Source organism: Vulpes vulpes, chromosome 2 (genome assembly GCF_048418805.1).
Source record: "Vulpes vulpes isolate BD-2025 chromosome 2, VulVul3, whole genome shotgun sequence".
Lineage (NCBI taxonomy): Eukaryota > Metazoa > Chordata > Mammalia > Carnivora > Canidae > Vulpes > Vulpes vulpes.
In genome coordinates, this window is record NC_132781.1 from 49,462,005 (window position 1) to 49,478,320 (window position 16,316).

The 16,316-nt window shown below is 61.0% G+C and overlaps 1 protein-coding gene across 4 annotated transcripts; it reads left to right on the top strand.

The window, feature by feature from the left end:
- Positions 1–554: 554 nt before the first annotated feature.
- SOHLH1 (spermatogenesis and oogenesis specific basic helix-loop-helix 1) lies at positions 555–5,225 on the top strand. Of its 4 annotated transcripts, none has more exons than XM_072748163.1 (8): positions 558–789; positions 1,073–1,201; positions 1,670–1,817; positions 2,230–2,351; positions 2,435–2,526; positions 3,658–3,847; positions 4,301–4,385; positions 4,842–5,079. In XM_072748163.1, the coding sequence occupies exons 1-8, from the start codon at positions 638–640 to the stop codon at positions 4,926–4,928; spliced, it is 1,005 nt and encodes a 334-aa protein (XP_072604264.1). In that variant the 5' UTR covers positions 558–637; the 3' UTR covers positions 4,929–5,079. The 4 variants fall into 4 exon arrangements, with proteins under 4 accessions (XP_072604265.1, XP_072604264.1, XP_025837773.2 ...); XM_025981988.2 differs by having other exon boundaries at positions 561–789; positions 4,301–4,371; positions 4,842–5,225; XM_025981993.2 differs by lacking the exon at positions 1,073–1,201 and having other exon boundaries at positions 561–789; positions 4,301–4,371; positions 4,842–5,225.
- The last annotated feature ends 11,091 nt before the right edge of the window (positions 5,226–16,316 follow it).

Sequence of the window (16,316 nt, forward strand, 5' to 3'; positions counted from 1 at the left end):
GGTGTGCAGAGGCGCAGGGGGAGCTGTGGGCATGCCCCTGGCTCCTGGGTGGAGCGCGGGGGAGAGGACATGCTTCCGGGGCCAGGTGCAGGTGCGCTGCAGATGCTGGCCCCAGGGGCAGGTGGGCGTCCTCCGCAGACCTGGGTCAGGAAGGTCTCGGCCCACCTTCCCGCTCTCCTCTGGGACCCCCCGCGCTGGGTTCCTGGCCAAACAATGTTCCAGAAACTCCCATCTAATCCTTTCCCACAGCTCAGGGAACACCTAACTGCTCTGCCAAGGGAGTCCTACCTGTGGCCTGACACCTGGCCCGCGTGCCCGCGCAGGGAGGAGCCTGGGCTCCTATGTGTGCTGCTTGTGGGTTCCAGAAAACCGCCACTCTCCTCTCCCGCTCGTTCCCTTCCCAAAGTTAACCTTTAGGACCTTTAATTTCGTTCCTCCTCCCTAGGGGGCGGCGCCTAGGGAGGCCACACCTAGGGGAGCGGCGACCCCCAAGAAGGGGACCCCCGGAAAGAGGAGGGAGGAGCACCCAGGCGGGGCCTGAGGTCGTGGCTGCTTCACAGCAACTTATCCAGGGAGGCACCTGGGGCCCCGGGCCGGTGGGGGCGGGGCGGAGCACGTGCTGGGCGGGGCGGGGCACATGTGCGGGGCGGAGCCAGCGGCAGAGATGCGAGCGCAGGCGCATGGGGCGGCACGTGGGGCGGCACGTGGAGGTCCTGGGCGGTGTGCTTGCGTTTCTGCAGCTGCGCTCATGGCGTTCCGGGGCTCTGAGGCTGGCGTTGTGGGGTGCAGGTGAGGGCCTGGGGTGTCGGGTCAGGTGGAAGGCCTCTGCCTGGGGTGTGTGTGTGGGTCCCCAGTCCTAACAGAGCGAGCTGCAGGTCCTCAGCCGGCATTTCCCTATGGGGTAGGGCGCCTGCAGCAGGGCCTTTGGGGGAGGTCGGGCCCAGCAGGACCAGGTCCAGCACCCCGCCCCGGGGCCCCTCGCCCCGGGGCCCCTCAGGACGTCCATGGGGACCCCGGGGGCCCAGCTTGTTTCCCGAGTTGACAGAGCGTGTTGCTCTGTCTCTGCTGGCAGCGGGCCTTCCCCGCCCAGCGCCCGGGGCTGCAGCGAGGAGCGAGGCCAGGGCTCCGGCCGGGTCAAGGCGGCCCCCCAGCGGCCAGGCCCTGGCCTCCCGCGGAATGTGCTCAGCGAGAGGGAGCGCAGGTGGGTGGCCCTGGAGGCCCGAGGGCATCTCTGGCTTGCAGGGGAGCTGCTGGGAGGCGGGGGGGGGGGGGGGGGGGCGAGGCTATCAGATGGAGGCTGGGACAGGGGGCTGTAGGCAGCTGGGGCAGGGGGCGAGGTTGCCCTGTGGCAAGGGGACAATTAGTTCCTCCTGGGCTGAGCCAGAACGCCCACCTCTGTAGCCCTCCTGACCAGCTGAAGGTTGTGCCTTTGGGGTCTCTAGTGGGGTGGGGTGGGGGCATCCAGGGCAGGGCTGGCCACTGCTGCACAAACCTAAGGGTAACCTGTGGCAGGTGACCCTGAAGGGCTCATATTGTTTGGAGAGCTAACTAGCAGGTTTGTTCTACTTGAGGAGGCCCTGGGGGCGGCTCTGAGGGGTGTTCTGGCGGCTGGGGTCCTTCCCCCTGGCCCAGGCCATGTGGACTGACAGACACGGCTGTTTGCAAGCAGGAAGCGCATCTCCGTGAGCTGTGAGCGCCTGCGGGCTCTGCTGCCCCGGTTTGATGGCCGGCGGGAGGACATGGCCTCGGTCCTGGAGATGTCCGTGCAGTTCCTGAGGCTCGTGGGCACCCTGCTGCCGGGCCAGGAGCAGCACACCGTGAGTGGTGTTTGGGCTGCCGGTCCCTGCTCTGCTGGGGGGCAGCTCACCCCCTGAGGGGCAGCCCTGACTTCCCTGCAGTCCTGAGGTCCTGGTCTCCCCTCTGCCTGCGGTGCTGTCAGGGGAACTGTGATCTTGGCTGGCAATCCTCCATTTGTGGTTGTCCCCCTGTCAGCAGGTGGCCTCCCCAAGTGAGGCAGGAGCCCCGGGAAACAAGTTTGGTCTCTATGTCAGTCCCTTACAGCCCTGTTGTCCGTGCTCTGCTTCTCTAGCCCAGGATCTGCACTTGAGCTGAGCCCCTGCCACCCCAGTAGGGCAGCGGGTGACAGACCACAGCCCACCCTACTCTTCTCAGGTGTCAGATGATTAAGCATCATGACCCGTTACCCATTACGCTTGTTTTCGGTTTTAGGTTTTTGCTTCTTCCAAGGAGCCGTGGCACAAGTGGCAGAAGGACGTCACACAACTGGCTATGTTGGGTCCGGCTGCAGCAGTGGCACCAGACTGTGGCTTGGGAGCGTGTGGCCTGACCATGTTAGTGTTCCTTGTGTGGCTGGGCACCCTTGACTGCAGACACAGACCCTTCAGGGCTCCCCATCTGTCTTTGTGTCACCTAGGCCACAGGCTTCTCCAAACTGTGCCACTGCAGGAGTGGGTGAAGCCCCATTGGGGGTGGCCGAGGTGCTGGATGGGCCACCAGCCCTCCCTGGTAAGCAAGAGTGGGTACCAGTGCCTGTGAGGTTAGTGTCCTTGCCAGAGGGGAGACAGACAGGCGCTGCAGGACGGCCCTGGGTCTGACCCTGGGAGTGGCGGAGTGTGTTCCCGAATGGGGGTGGAACCCGTACTGTTGGTGTTCTCATCGTGACAAACCTGTGTTGGGGTGTAGCTCAGGGACCCTGCGCTGCCCTCAGCTGTGGTGAAAACAGGTTAATGGGAGCTACGGGGGGCAGGGGTGCAGGCTGAGCTGCCCTGGCTTCTCTGCTGCAGGTGGTGGGTTGTTCTTGGGGCATCCTTGTCCCATTCTCTGCTGGGGAGCAGGGTCCAAGCTGCTGCTCCCCCAGGACAACTCTTCGGCTCTCCTTCACCTTGGACCTCTAGGGGTCCCTGGGTCCTGCAGGAAGCACGTTCCATCCTCCTTGTCCCTGTTGTGCTCACTGTCCTGAGCAGCCCCCGCCTGCCCTGCCCTTCTCAGGCGTCCTCCTGCTCTTTTGTCCTGTAATTGAGTGAGTCACAGACTCTGCACAGGGAGGGCTTTTGTTCTCTGGTACTGTGCCAGCCAGGTCCGCGGGGCACCTCTGATGGTTGTGCCTCCCTTGTGCTGGACCCCAGATCCTAGCTATTTGTCACTCCGTGGGCACGACTGGCGGTGCTGGCATTCGGGCCTCATGCATGTGACTGCCTCTGCCGCAGTGTCTGAGCACCACAGGAACCAAGGATGTGCCTGCTGATTGCCTGAATGTGCCCATGGAGGAGCAGCGGGGGCTTGCTGTCCCCAGGGCTGGCGGCGGAGCTGGGGCCTCCAGGGACCTTTGGCAGCCACGGGCAGGGCAGGAGAGTGCAGAGGTCATGTGGCAGGGAGTTAGGTCTGAGGGCGGAGGCTGGGGTAGGGACGAGGGCAGATGGGTAGAGTCCCGGATCAGAGCTCCAGGGGCTGACTGAGGCCAGGTGGGTATCTGCTTCAAGAAGCCTGACTGGCCCTGGGCGTTCATGTCCGGGTCACCTGTGTGCTGCCCCTGAGCTCTCTCATCCCTGCTCCAGGCACCACATGGGTGTGGGGTTCTCCAGAGGAGGGCTGCTCCCCACGTGGGGAAGGCTCCCCTGCATCTCACTTCTGTCGTAGAGCCCTGCAGCCTGCTTTCCCAGCCCCCAGGCCCAAGTCCCTCCAAGGTCCTGAGGCCGCCCCCACCCTGGCCTGCCCACTCCTGGCAGCCATCCTCCCTCCTGGTGAGCGAAGAGGCTCAGAACTGCCTGTGCCAGGCTGGGGGGCCCTCGGCAGAGGGGGCCAATTCCATCATGACGCTGGACCCCAGGTGGGTGCCCTGGTGGGCGTGTGCAGCAGCCCCGCACCCCCACCCCCCGGGAAGTCTGCACCCCTCCCTCACCATCTGTGCCTGGGCCGCAGCTGCCAGCCCAGGCCGGTTCGAGCCAGACGCTGCCGTGTGGTTTTCTGACGCGTTTCTGAAAACGTTGTCGTGTTCTAGGCGGTCTGTGTTTCGGCTGGTAGTAAACGAGTTTGTGTTTTGTGAGCACGCACCAGCTGGGCTGTGGGAAGGGAGCGTGGCAGAGGTTGGAGGGAAACCAACAGAGGCAGCGTGGTGGGCCAGTCTGTCCTTGGCGGGAGGGCTCAGGGTCTGGGGGGGGGGGCACCCTGTTTGTTCATCCTGCACCTGAAGCCACCCTTGAGGGCCCGTACCTTCCTCCTGTGGTTTGAGGAGTGGGGTCGCCTGGGATCACCAAGGGTGAGGTTCTCTGCTCCCATCCAGGCCTGCAGCGGGATGTGATGTGGAAGATGGAATGTCCTTCTTGCTGAACGCCAGTCCTGACTGGTGGCTGGGTGAGCGGGGAGACGTGAGCATTTTTCTTTGCTGTGGGACACTGAGATCTGGTGTCTGTGTCTGAGCTGATTTCTTCTGCTGGTGGTTGTCATTGGGGTGGGGGTGCAAGGTGACCTGTGTGCACGAGGAGCCACGTGTGAGCCTAGTGCGTGGAGCTGCTTATGTGTCTCCTGCTGTTCCAGGGCAGTGGGGAGTGGTGGGGGGGTCTGTGTTGTTTTCTTTAAACATCCCCTTGAGGATACCAGATCCGTGATGAGTGGAATGAGATTTAAAATTGTGGGCAGTGGTTTTCTGTTGTGGTCGGTTGGGCCCTCCTGGGTCTCCAGCAGGGCCACAGGTGTGGGCTCGCCTGCCTGTCCCGGCCCTCAGGAGCCAAGTCGGACAGGACAGACAGAGGTGGGCCTCCTGCACCTTGACCCTGCCGTGCCCGGCCCAGGTACCCAGGCTGACATGTTGCATCTGCTTCCAGGGTCTCTGGAGGGCAGAGGCGCCGGTGTCCCTTCTCGGAACACAGCCAGGAGCAGTCTGCTGGACAGGGCAGAGCCCAGCTTCCTGACAGACCCCGAGCCCGGCTCCCAGGAGCTCCTGGGCAGCCCCCTGGAGCCGTGGGGCTCAGACGTGGGCTGCCCCAGCCTGGCCCTGCGGGAGGAGGTGGACAGCATCTTCCCTGACTTCTTTCCCTGCTAGGCCGGGGGTGCGGGGGACTGGGCCTGTGTTGCACATGTGTGTCACATACCCTGGTGGCTTATTTTGGGTTCGGGTGTCAGCTGTGCCCTGCTCCTGCGTGGCTGGCGGGGCAACGGTGGTGGAGACTGAGATTAAAGGCAGGCCGGTGCTCCTGCAGAAAGCAGAACTTCCGGAGCTTCTGTGTAATCAGTGCAATTCACTGGGCAGATGGCACAGCTTCCGCTCAGAGTGCAGGCACTTGCCTGGGGCTTTGTCTCTGTGATGTTTTTGGCCTTGGGTGTCCCTAAATAGCTCCTCAATCTGGGGAGGGCTCTGGGGCCGAGAGTTTTGGGTTCCTGGCCTGCTCCTCAGAGAGGCCGGCAGGGGACCCCACCTCTCCTGTGCCTGAGGCTGGTCTGAGCTGTGTAGCCCACGAGGCCCAGGAGTCTGCCCCGATGGCCCTGGTGTCCTGCTGCAGCCGGGGAAGGGCGGGCCTCTGCCTTTGAGATGGGGTCCTCTGCACTTGTCACTCGGGGCGAGGGGGGGGGGGCTGTGGCAGAGGTCACCTGGCATCCGCATCTGGAGTCTTCTCCTGGAGGGCACAGCCCAGTCCTAGCTGCTCCTGACTACTGGGATCTGGGGAAGGCCTGGGTTACTGGGAGGAGCATGCCAAGCCCCTGAGGTTGAACGGGGCTGACCCTGCCCTGCATCCTACCATCTCTCAGCTCAGCCCCAGGCTGGCCAGGGCCTCACTACTCTGCTCCTGCTCGTTCCCTCCCAGAGATGCTGGGCTCCAGGCCTCTAGCGACCCTCCAGGCCAGCGAGTGCCTCAGGGTCCAGAGGGCTTTCTGCCCTCCAGGAGAGTAGGTTCTCCTGACTGTGAGTCCTGAGTCTCCTGCCCAGGCCGCCTGTCCCATACCTGAATGCATTTACATTCCTGCAGCCGGAAAGTTCCATTCATTCTATGAGTCATTGCAAACAAAGGTGAGGAGCAGCTGGCGTGGGCTGGAAGCACTGGCACAGTGAGCCCTTCATGGAGCCTGGCAGGGGCTAGGGGGAGGGAGCCTGGGGGTGGCCAGGTGCCCGTGGGGGCAGCGATCACCCCCGGACCATAGTCCTCAGGACCCTTGTGGTTCTCGTGTGCGTGCATTGCGGGCATCAGCACTGGCGTGTGCACATGTGTGTCTGTGTGTGCTTCTCAAGCGTAGGCCGTGCCTCCTTTTGGTGGGGTGAGATGCTCGGGCGCCCTACTGTCAGCCCAGCACCCTGGGTACAGCTGTGTCAGGGCTGAAGCAAACGCCTGGGTACTGCCGCTGTGAGGTTCAGGCTCACTGAGCCAGGAGGGAGACCCGCGGTGGGACTGTGAGCCCCGCCCGGGAGCAGGTGCATGGTTCTGTGGAAACGGCAGCTGATTTTGGCTAGGCTGACCTAGAACAGTCTTGCCTTTGGCCCCCAACGCCCACGCTGACCTCAGGTCAGCACCCAGGGAGGGGAGATCAGGAGTCCCAGCTGAAGCCCCAGGCCCTGCCTTGGAAAGGGAGGGATTAGGCCCTGTCTCAGGCAACTGGCCTGCCTCACCTTGAGCTGGCGGAGGCAGGGGATGGGGGGCACCTGTAGGCAGTGTCAAGGGTGATCCCAGCCCGGTGGGAGGGGCGATGTCTGGAGCCAGCATTCACCCCCACCCTGCAGGCCGTGGGAGGGTGGGTGCAGTGACTCACAAGATGGGTGGCTGTAGGAGAGGGGCTGCTGCAGGTCCTGCTGGGGGCTTGGCTCGTGCTGGAAGGAGCCGCGGAGTCAGGGAACAGCCGGCTCCCCCTTGTCCTCAGCAGCTCCTGTGAACCCGAATTCAGCTCTTGGTGGTGGTGATCGTGACCCCACATGCTCCAGGTTGGGTTTAGAAAGCCATGATGACTTCCGGCTTGTTCTGGGGGTTTGGTGGTGGATGGGGTCTATAGCACAACCCTCTCCAGCTCTAGAGGTGACCCACGTCTGTCCCCACAGCCCCCACCAAGAGGGCCTATTTGCCTGGAAACAGGACACAGAAGGGACGTGGACGCGGCCTGCAGGACCCAACACCGTCAGGCCATACTATCAGGCCCATGTGCCCCTCAGCCTGGGACATCTTGGAGGGACTGTGCCCCTGGCTGGGCCTTGCTGACAGCTGGTTGTTGGGCTGGGAGCTGGCTGTTCGTTGCTCTCCTGGTGCCCTGCACCCCCACCTGCTGGCTTCCTCTCCGCTCCTGCCTCCCCACTTCTCCTCTTGCTCCTTGGATCTCATGGCCACCGTGGGTCACCCGGAGTTGACGTCTGGGTTGAGGTGTTCAGTGCTGCTCAGTGGCTTCATTAGTCCTCTGACCATGTGATCCCTGTCCTGGGACACAGGGTATCCAGGCTGGGCACTCTGCTGCTGAGGAGGAGGCGTTGTCCCAAGGCCCTTCCTCTGTCTCTAGGTCTGACCTCTTGGTGGAACAGCTGTGTCCTCCAGCTCCGTCCCAGGTGGCTGGCAAGTGAGAGGAAGTCCTGTGACCCTCGCTGGACTGACCAGGCCTCGGTGTGCCCCCGCAGTACAGACCTGAGGGAGCCAGAAACCTTAGTGTGGCTCCAACACCAGTCTCAGTGACTGACAGCAAGGACACAAAGCAGACCCAGCTGCCCCCAGCCCATCACCTGGCACAGTGGGGTGCTCATGGCAGAAGGGGGCCCCTGGCCTGCTCATGGCCAGGGCAGCGGTTTTGAGGTCCCATGCTCCCTTGCTGAGAGGGTAGTAGGACAGGTTCCTTCACCTTCCCTGCCCCTACTTCCCCTGGCGCCTGTGAGGCATTTGAGTTGTGGGGGCAGGATGCCCTCTGGAGGGTAGCAGGTGGCAGGGCTGAGGGCTCCCGGGTGAAAGCAGCTTGGTTGGCACGAGGAGGAGCGAGGAGACTGGGCACCCCAGACTGTGACCCAGTGTCATAGGGTGGGCCAGGGGTTGGCACTGCCCCAGGATGAGGGCTGGTGGGACAGAGGTGGGATGTGGGAGTGCTGGGGGGTCTGGGGAGCCAGGAGAGGGAACTCATGTTGCCCCTGGAGAGGAGGAAGCCAGAGTGGGGCTGCTGAACTGCAGGTGACCTGAGACCCTGGGGCCACTGAGACCAACAGCCGCCCTGAGTGGGGGGGGGGGGGTGGAGGGGCAGCTCCACTGTTGGGTGTTGCTTGAAGAAATGAGCTGGGAGGGCTCTTGGGAGGTACAGGTGGGGAGGGGGGCATCTGCCAGAGGAGCTGGGGTGAGCACCTGAGGGGTAGGAGCAAGCCCCTGGGTGCTGGGGGTGGCCTGGGGGGTGGGTCCTAGGGTCCTGACTGCAGGGGTGGGAGGCCCCCCCTTCTGACGGGGACAGCACAGCCACCTTCCCTGCATTCATGGCTGATGCCTGCTACACGGTATGGCTGATGCCTGAGAGATGCCCTTGAGGGACCTTTGGCTGCTGGTGGGAGCCCCCTGGTCTGGGACAGGGGTGGGCTTGGTGGGTCGCTCAGTCGTGGTCCTGAGGGATGACAGTCTTGTGCACTGGGATGGGGAGCCTCCATGCAGCTGGGTACCGGTGGAGGGGAGCCTGGGGGCTTAGGTGTGCCTCAGAGGGGGCCACAGACAGGCATCTGCTGGGCCTGCCAGCCCCATGACTGTCCCTGCCCCCATGGCCTCAGCCACCACCACTCAGCAGGGATGCAAGTGTGTGTGGCCAGAAGGGGCTCCTAGGCCAGGTCCAGCTCAGAAGCAAAGGACCAGCCTAGACTGGCTCTGATGCTGCCTCTGCACCTGTGAGACCTGCTTCTGGACCCACTGGCTTGCGAGCCCTGGACTGTGGGGACCAGGTGGCCCTGGGGCCTGGCCTCGCTGCCTGCCTGTGTGGTGTGTGGTCATCACTTGGGACAGCACCCTGGGGAATACCTGGCAGCTCCCCCCCCCCCCCACAGTGTGGACCCATGTCCACAGTGGGCTGGCTCAGCCCCATCTCTCTGATGCCCTGGCCCCATGTGGTCAGCACCCAGAGCACCCCCACAGAGCACACTCAGTCTGGGGGGGCAATCACCAGGAGAGGCCTCCAGGGACGGGGGCTTCTGGGGGGATGGGAGCGGTTGAGCTGCCTCCTGGGTCCACTGAACTTTGGTCCATTGTCGGAGCAGAGTGTCCTGGATGCTCCTGTGAGTGGAGAGGGGCAGGGGCTCAGGGGTGGGGACACATGGGATAGATCCTGCACTGCCCTGGGCCCTGCCCCTGGGCTAGGGACTGGGGAGGTGTGTCGGTGAGCAGGACCCGACCCCCCATCTGCTCTGTCACACCCCTTCTCCAGGTGACACCCATCTGTGTTCAGGGGACCCTGTGGACACCCCTATCTTGGGTCACACGCAGCAGAACCAGCAGCTCGAATCTCTCTGCCCTGTCAGACACCGCTGCCCCCCATGGCTGGCGTGATGGGGTGCTCAGCACCTGTGGAGCACCGTGTGCTCCTTACCACCCTGGCCTCGAAGGGCCCCCCTGCAGGGGGCCCAGCGGCCTACCTATTCTCGGTTACACAGGTGCGATCTGTGAGGAGGGATGCTGGTGGTTGAGTGGAGGTGTGAGCTGTGCCCTTCTGGCCCCAGGGCTGGAGTGAGGGGCCCAACCGTTCTGGTCAGGCTGATGGTGTTGGCCGAGCTGATCCTGTGGCTTTTGCAGTAATTCTTAAACCTCTGCATGACATCAAAGCTCACAGGAGGGGTCCAGCCTACAGGCAGAGCAATGCAGGCTGTCCCTCCAGCAGGTCATTTGGGACAATGGGCAGGGGGGTTCTGGGAGCTTGGAGATGGCCCTGGATTCTCAGGGTGCAGGCAGGCTGTGGGGGAAGGAGCTGCAGTGATCAGAGTGGAGGGGTGCCTGAGAGGGTCCCATGCCAGGCTGCAGAGGAGGCGGGGGCCCCACAGCTACACGGGGCCCTCAGGTGGGGTCCGGCCGTTGCTGTTCCGGGTAGGATTTCTTTGTTCACCCCACATCTGGAGGGAGGGACGGCCGGTGTCTGAGAAACACCTATGGGGGTCTCGTTCTTGGGCTTGTGTAAAGGCAAATGCTTGAGGGGTACCTGGGGAACATAAGGTGCACCCAAGCCACGAGCCCTGTGATCCTGGCCGGGAACCCACTGCCCACAAAGCAGAAGCAAGTAGCTTTGGGCCAAGAGTTCTTGCGCATTGGGGGCGGCTGTGGTGCCTGACTGCCTGGCTGGCCGGCCACCCCTTGCTCCCTGAGCATCACTCTGCCCCCAGTTAGCGAGCCTGTGCCCCCAGGCCATCCCCACACTCTAAGAGCCAGAACTTTTGGCCTGCGTGCAGCCGATGGCTTCTAGCTGTTGGGACCTTGTGGGCCAGTACAGGCCACTCCACCAGCCCTGAAGCCTGGGGGCCCAGCCCAGGGCTGTCTACTAAATCAGATCACCCTAACACTTGATGCATGGCTGGATTGGGTCCCCTGAAAGGTGCAGTCACGTCCCTGTCCCCAAAACTTGGGAACAGGACCTAGTTTGGAAGCAGGATCTTTGCAGGTGTGGAAAGGGTCTGAGGATAAGGTGGTTCAGAATGGATCCAAAAACCGGTGACAATTGTTCTTTTAAGGGGAAAGAAGGGAGGTTTGAGAACAGAGGATAATCCTGCTGGGGACATAGGCAGGGCTTCGAGTGACACACAGTTCAGGATGCCAGGGGCCCAGGAGCAGGAAGGGGCAGGGGAGTGTCCTCAGAGGTTCAGGGACGCTGGGCCCCTGACAATGACACACTGGTTCTGACCTTCACCTCTGCAAACTCTGACCAGCCCTTGACCCTGGGCTCCTGTGAGGCCACCAACCTGGGTCCTTGATGCAAACATCTCCCGGAGCTACTGTGCCCTAACCCTGCCACTCCACAGAGGGAGCCTACTTCTTACCCAGGGCTCTGTGGTCTCTGAGGCCAGCAGGGGGGTATCACAGGTGGCGCACAGACCCCGTCTGTTACTTGCTTTTCTTATTTGTGCAAGACGGTGGCCCTGGTGGTCTCAGGGGAGCTGACACCTCTACAGCATGGGACCTGCTGACCTGCTGGCTAGCCCGCCAGGCCTTTGCTTGGGTGGGAGTACCACCCCTTTGCTCAAGCAGGAGTTTTCTTAAGACTGTCCTTGCCATCCTTGATGCTACAGGAGGCGCAGAGAGCAGGGGGCTTACCCGAGCTACTGGCATGTGGGCAGGTCTCCCTTGTGGTCAAACACCTCATTACCTTCCTGGCCCTCGTGGCCCTGTGGCAGTCGGCAGTCGAGGTCCCTCCTGTCTCCTGCCGGCGGGGGGCAGGGGCACTTACTGAGGGTGTTCACCACCACCCTCTTCTTCCCATGCCAGTTGCTGTGAGCACAGAAGATGGCGAAGCGATGGGGGCCCATGTCCTTTAGGAAGATCATGTTGTGGCCGGCATCTGTGGACCTGGGGGGTGGGGTGGGAGGCCTGCTGTCCCTTCACAGTCTTAGACACCTTGGTGCTCATGAGTGGTCAGGCCCCAGGAAGCAGCAGGACTGGGTGTGGGCTCCCCACCCCCTGCAGACACGCACTGCTGGGGGTTCCCCAGGGGAGCTGAAGCCAGCTGGGAACACTCCTACAAGGCCACATGCTGTCCCAACTCCCAGGGGCTCCCTGCCTGCAGGCTGCATGATGCCGACTGCTTGTACTCACGTCTCAGTGTATACTGAAATTTCCTTCTGTCTTACTTGCCGTTACTATGATTGGGACACACATGCCCTTTATCCTGGGAGAGGGTGACAAGATCCCTTGGGACCCAGCCCCCGGAGGAGGTGCTGTTGCCCGTGGAGCCCTTCAGTGGGACTGGGTGGGGCTTGGCCACGCTGGATGTCAGACATGTGTCCGGTCCTCAGGCAGCAAGCCCCAGCCCTGCCCTGTGTCACCAGGTCCTCTGTGCCCTCTGGTGTCTGGGAGGTGGAGGCCGACCAGGGAGGGGGCCCAGGGTTCCCCTGCACCATGGCCCCGTCTGCACCCTCTTCCCAGATGTTCCTTCTGTGGATGTGGAACTCTATGGTCTGGAGGATTACATAGATTTTGTGGATGAAGAACATCATGTCCGAGTCCTCCTATAGGAGCTCCAGGTCATCGGAAGCCTGTGCTGTCGAGAACCAGTTGCCGTTGACCTGCTGAGTGGAGGTGGTTGTGCTGGTGCAGGAGAGGGAGCAGTGGGGCTGGCGGGTGCCCTGCCCTGTTCCCCTCCTGCTGCCCCCAGCTGCCACCTCCTCCCACCCACACCTGTGGCTGGCTACCAAATTCTCATTGAAGTTGAAGTTCTGGGGGCCCTTGTACAGGGCCTGGGGGCCACTGAGCAGAGTTAGTATTGGCACCAGCAGTGTGATCATGGTGAGGCAGGGCTGCTGGGGGGGTGACTGACGGCACTTCACGAAGGTGTCTAGAACCTGTGGCAGCCGCCCTTTCGTCCCCTACTGGGAGGGGGCTCCTGCCACATGGCTGGCCATCAGACACCAGAGCTTCCCTCCCACTTGTCACAGTGACCCTCTATTTGTTGACACTACTGCCAACAATGGCCACTTGGCCATTTATACCCCGGGCCCCTGCCTGGTCTGTGCTGCCAGTCAGGCTGTTTCCCAGAACAGCTGTGCCCCTGGGCTGCTTCCACGACCCGTCTGTGTCCCCTAGTGCTGGCCTTGGGTCATCGAGTCATGGAGCTCCTCCTGACGTGGCAGCCCAGGGGGGCTGTGACATCTCCTTGTGACAGCCACCAATAGATTTGAGTGGCTTGGTCGTGCTGAGTCCCCATGCTGCCTCTGCCTCCCTGTGGTCTGTTCTCAGGACAGTGGTGCCACCTGGGTATCAGCCTGACAAAGACAGTTGCAAGGAAGGGAATGTTTCAAGTCACCCTCGGGAGTAAAGGTTCAGGACCCCACGCAGATGTAAAATGAGCCCAGCAGTATAATGGAAAGGGTGACGTTATCGAGACCTTGCAGGGTTTGACCCAGAAACGCAGGGTTGGTTTAAGCCACAAGAACCAAGGTATTTCACGTTGAGGGTTGCAGAAAAAAAATCGAACAAGCATCATGTTAGTGGCAGGAAAGGCATCTGACGAGGTTCAGCGATATTCGTGATGGACACCCCTACCGCTGTTAGAGAAGCGAACCGGCAGGTTCCCACGACAGCCCTGCCTCTCGGCGAAGCATAGAAAACCTCCCTGTAAAAAAAAAAAAAAAAAAAAAAAAAGAAAACCTCCCTGTTAGGACTGAGGACGCTGTGACCGCTGCTGTGGCTCACAGCATGGGCCCCTTGGTAAGGGACGGAAGGAAGCACAACGAGGAGTGTTACTGAGGTCACAGGTAGATGTGTGGTGATGCGGGAAGAGCGCCTGAGATCCCTGGCGGGTAAGTCCATCATGGCGAGTTTAGGAAGGTGAGCAGCTGCGGGAGTGTGGGTGCAAATGGGACCGTTTCTGTGTGTGAGCAGTGCATAGGCAGAGTGGGAGGTTGAAGAGAATTTATCTGCAATTTGTAAAAATAAATAAGTACCTGGAGAGAAATCCAACAAAAAAATTGTGCAGACCTTCTGCCCAGAAGGCTACCAACCGCTGTTGAGGTGTTCAGATGAACTGAATACATTGCAAACTGCGTAGTGGGTTAGAAGTCTTGGTGCTGAAGGAACGTCTGCTCCGTCCTCAGCATCAGCAGGATCTTAGAATCCCAGCCGGTTGTGTACCATGCGGTCCCCACATGCTGAGGGTTACAGTTGCTGCGATGCTCCCTCGGTTCAGTTGGGAGGGGCTCACTCCTGCTGACTTGGATTCTTACTGCAAAGTTTTAGTGATGGAGCCAATGCAAAGCAAAAGAAAGCAGACACATCCTTCCATGTGGGGACACTTTTTATAGTGAGGTGGTGCTGCAGAGAAATGGGCTAAAAGCATATTTGAGACTGGGCTGCTGGTTGCCATTTGGGACGAGAACGGGCCTGAGCCTGCATCACACCTGCTCAAAGAGCAATCCCAGCAGTGTGCTGAGTGCTTGCCCACCCCAGAGCTGGGTGGAAATCTGTGCCCAGGACGTCAGCATGTGACCTCCTTTGAGGTTGGGTCTTTGTGAGTTAATCAAGTTAGGAGGACAACACTGGGGTGGCCAACCCAGTGTGATTGATGTCTTTACAAAGAGGGGAGGTTTGGACACAGTCGCTTGGAAGATGGTGTGAGGACCACCACGGGATAGAAGATTGAGTAGAGGTTGGGGGATGCAGCCCGAAGCCTGACACGTGCAGGCAGCCCCAGAGCTGGAAAGAGCCAGAAGGACCAGTCTCCCCTCCAGAGCCTCCAGAGGGGATGCGGCCCTGTGACCGCGGACGGGGGCCTTCAGGCCTCAGAATAGGGAGAACACAGTTCTTGGCTATTTCCTTCAGCCCTGTCCGTAGTCCCTTGTTATAGCAGCTACAGGACACCTATATGACAGGACGGGGGTCAAGTCCCAGCAGGAACAGGTGGCACGGCCGAAGGGGTGACTGCAGAGTCACGGAAGGTGTGGGAGAGTGAGGGGAGGTCAGGGCCAGGGCCCGAGGGAGGGCCGAGCGAGAAGCAGGCATGGAACTTGCCGTGGAGCTGCAGGCAGGGCGTCTGGGACGGACGCTGCAGGGTACGGTGTGAATGCCCCAGACTCTAGCTCCCGTCTCCCGTGGGGCCTCCCTTCCTTGGGTCTGTGGCTGCAGCTGTAGGGCTATGGTTGTGGGTGGAGAGCAGGTCTGCAGGAAGAAGAATAATGTCCCACATTGGGGGACTGTCCACCAGATGTGAAAGACCACACAGCCAAATCTCTAAACCTGAGGAGGGCTGCAGAGCATATCCTACGGCCTCAAGGAAAGGAGCCTGCAGAGATGGAACAGAAGAGGCAGGATCTCTTAGCAAAAGGCCACCGAACTGGGTGGAAATGAAGACCCCTCATTCGTTGGAAGACAAGTGGGTGAAAAGTGCAGCCACAGAATGACAAAGAAACTGTTCCTATTATCAGCCAAGGGCTTCTCTCCACAACATACAAAGAACACAAATCAATGAGAAAGCAGTGACAGAGAAATGGACAAAAGACTTAAGTCACTACTCGACAAAGAGGCAATGTGACAGCCGAAACTGTGGAATGGTGCACAACCCATTGGTAACCAGAGAAATGGAAATTGTCCTGAGATTATAGACACTCCTACACCCAGCACCCCAGAATGGCTGGAAATAAAACGACTGTAACTGGAATAACGAGAATGGGAATTAATGCAAACGTGGATGCCCTGGGTCAGGGATGTCAGGGGGTCCAAAGGCCTCAGGAGGACAGTTACATGGTCTGTCAAAGCCCCTGGACACGGCCAGAGCTCTGCTAGATATGTCCCCACAGAGATGTGTGCCTGCAGGCCCCCCTGAAATCCAGGGGTGGGGCAGGTGTGCGTGCTGTCCCCAGGAGGGCCAGGAGCACCTGCTGCTCACATTTCACAACTGCCGTGGCAATCCATGCCCCACAGAGCAGCCACTGCCTGCCAGAGGCCTACAGGCCCCGGGGTTGGGGTCGGGCTTCCAAGACACACCCCGAATTGAGGGTCTGGAAGGTTAGGATCTCGGGGTCCATTTCAGTTTGGAAAGCATTTAGGGGGGGTGTTCTTGTGAGACACTAGCTGCTGCCCCGAGGAGTCCTCTCTTCTTCAGGGTCTTTACCCCCCAGCTTTGGGGTGGCTGCCCAGCTCCCTTTGTGACCTGTGGTTGCCCATCTCCTTCCTGCTCCCCTGAGGTCCTGGTGGGGGCAGGCAGGCCCACTTGGCACAGGTTGAGTTTCAATATACCTGCAGCTCCAGGAACAGAGTGGGGCCCGAGCTGGGCTGCTCCATGTGGCCAAGGAGAAGTCCTTTGCCAGACCCTGAGCTGGGGTCCTCCATGCTCAGGAATTGCCATGGCCTGGCATCTGGGCACTGACCCCTCCTGGTGGGGTTACAGGGCATGCGCAGCATTTCCTGAGTAGGGCTGAGTAGGGTCTCCCCAGAAGTCACATCCATCTGAAGCCTCAGAACGTGACTTTATCTGGAGTCTGCAGATTAAGGTAAGGCCTGATGTGAAATTGCCCTGGATTGGGGTGGGCACTGAATCCAGTGACCGCTGGAGAGACCCAGGCTCAGGTACCACAGGGACGGATGAGCTAGGTGAAGATGGAGGTGGGAGTGGTTGCAACTGCAAGCTGGGGATACAGGCCCCACCAAGCCTAGGGGAGGCAAGGCACAGGTCAGAACCTCACA

Excerpts from the sequence above, each read along its gene's own strand:
- SOHLH1 (XM_025981988.2), top strand. The coding sequence starts at position 638 with ATGTGCGGGGCGGAGCCAGCGGCAGAGATGCGAGCGCAGGCGCATGGG. Across the intron at positions 790-1,072 it reads GCTGGCGTTGTGGGGTGCAG|CGGGCCTTCCCCGCCCAGCG; the intron begins GTGAGGGCCTGG and ends CTCTGCTGGCAG. Across the intron at positions 1,818-2,229 it reads CGGGCCAGGAGCAGCACACC|GTTTTTGCTTCTTCCAAGGA; the intron begins GTGAGTGGTGTT and ends TTTCGGTTTTAG.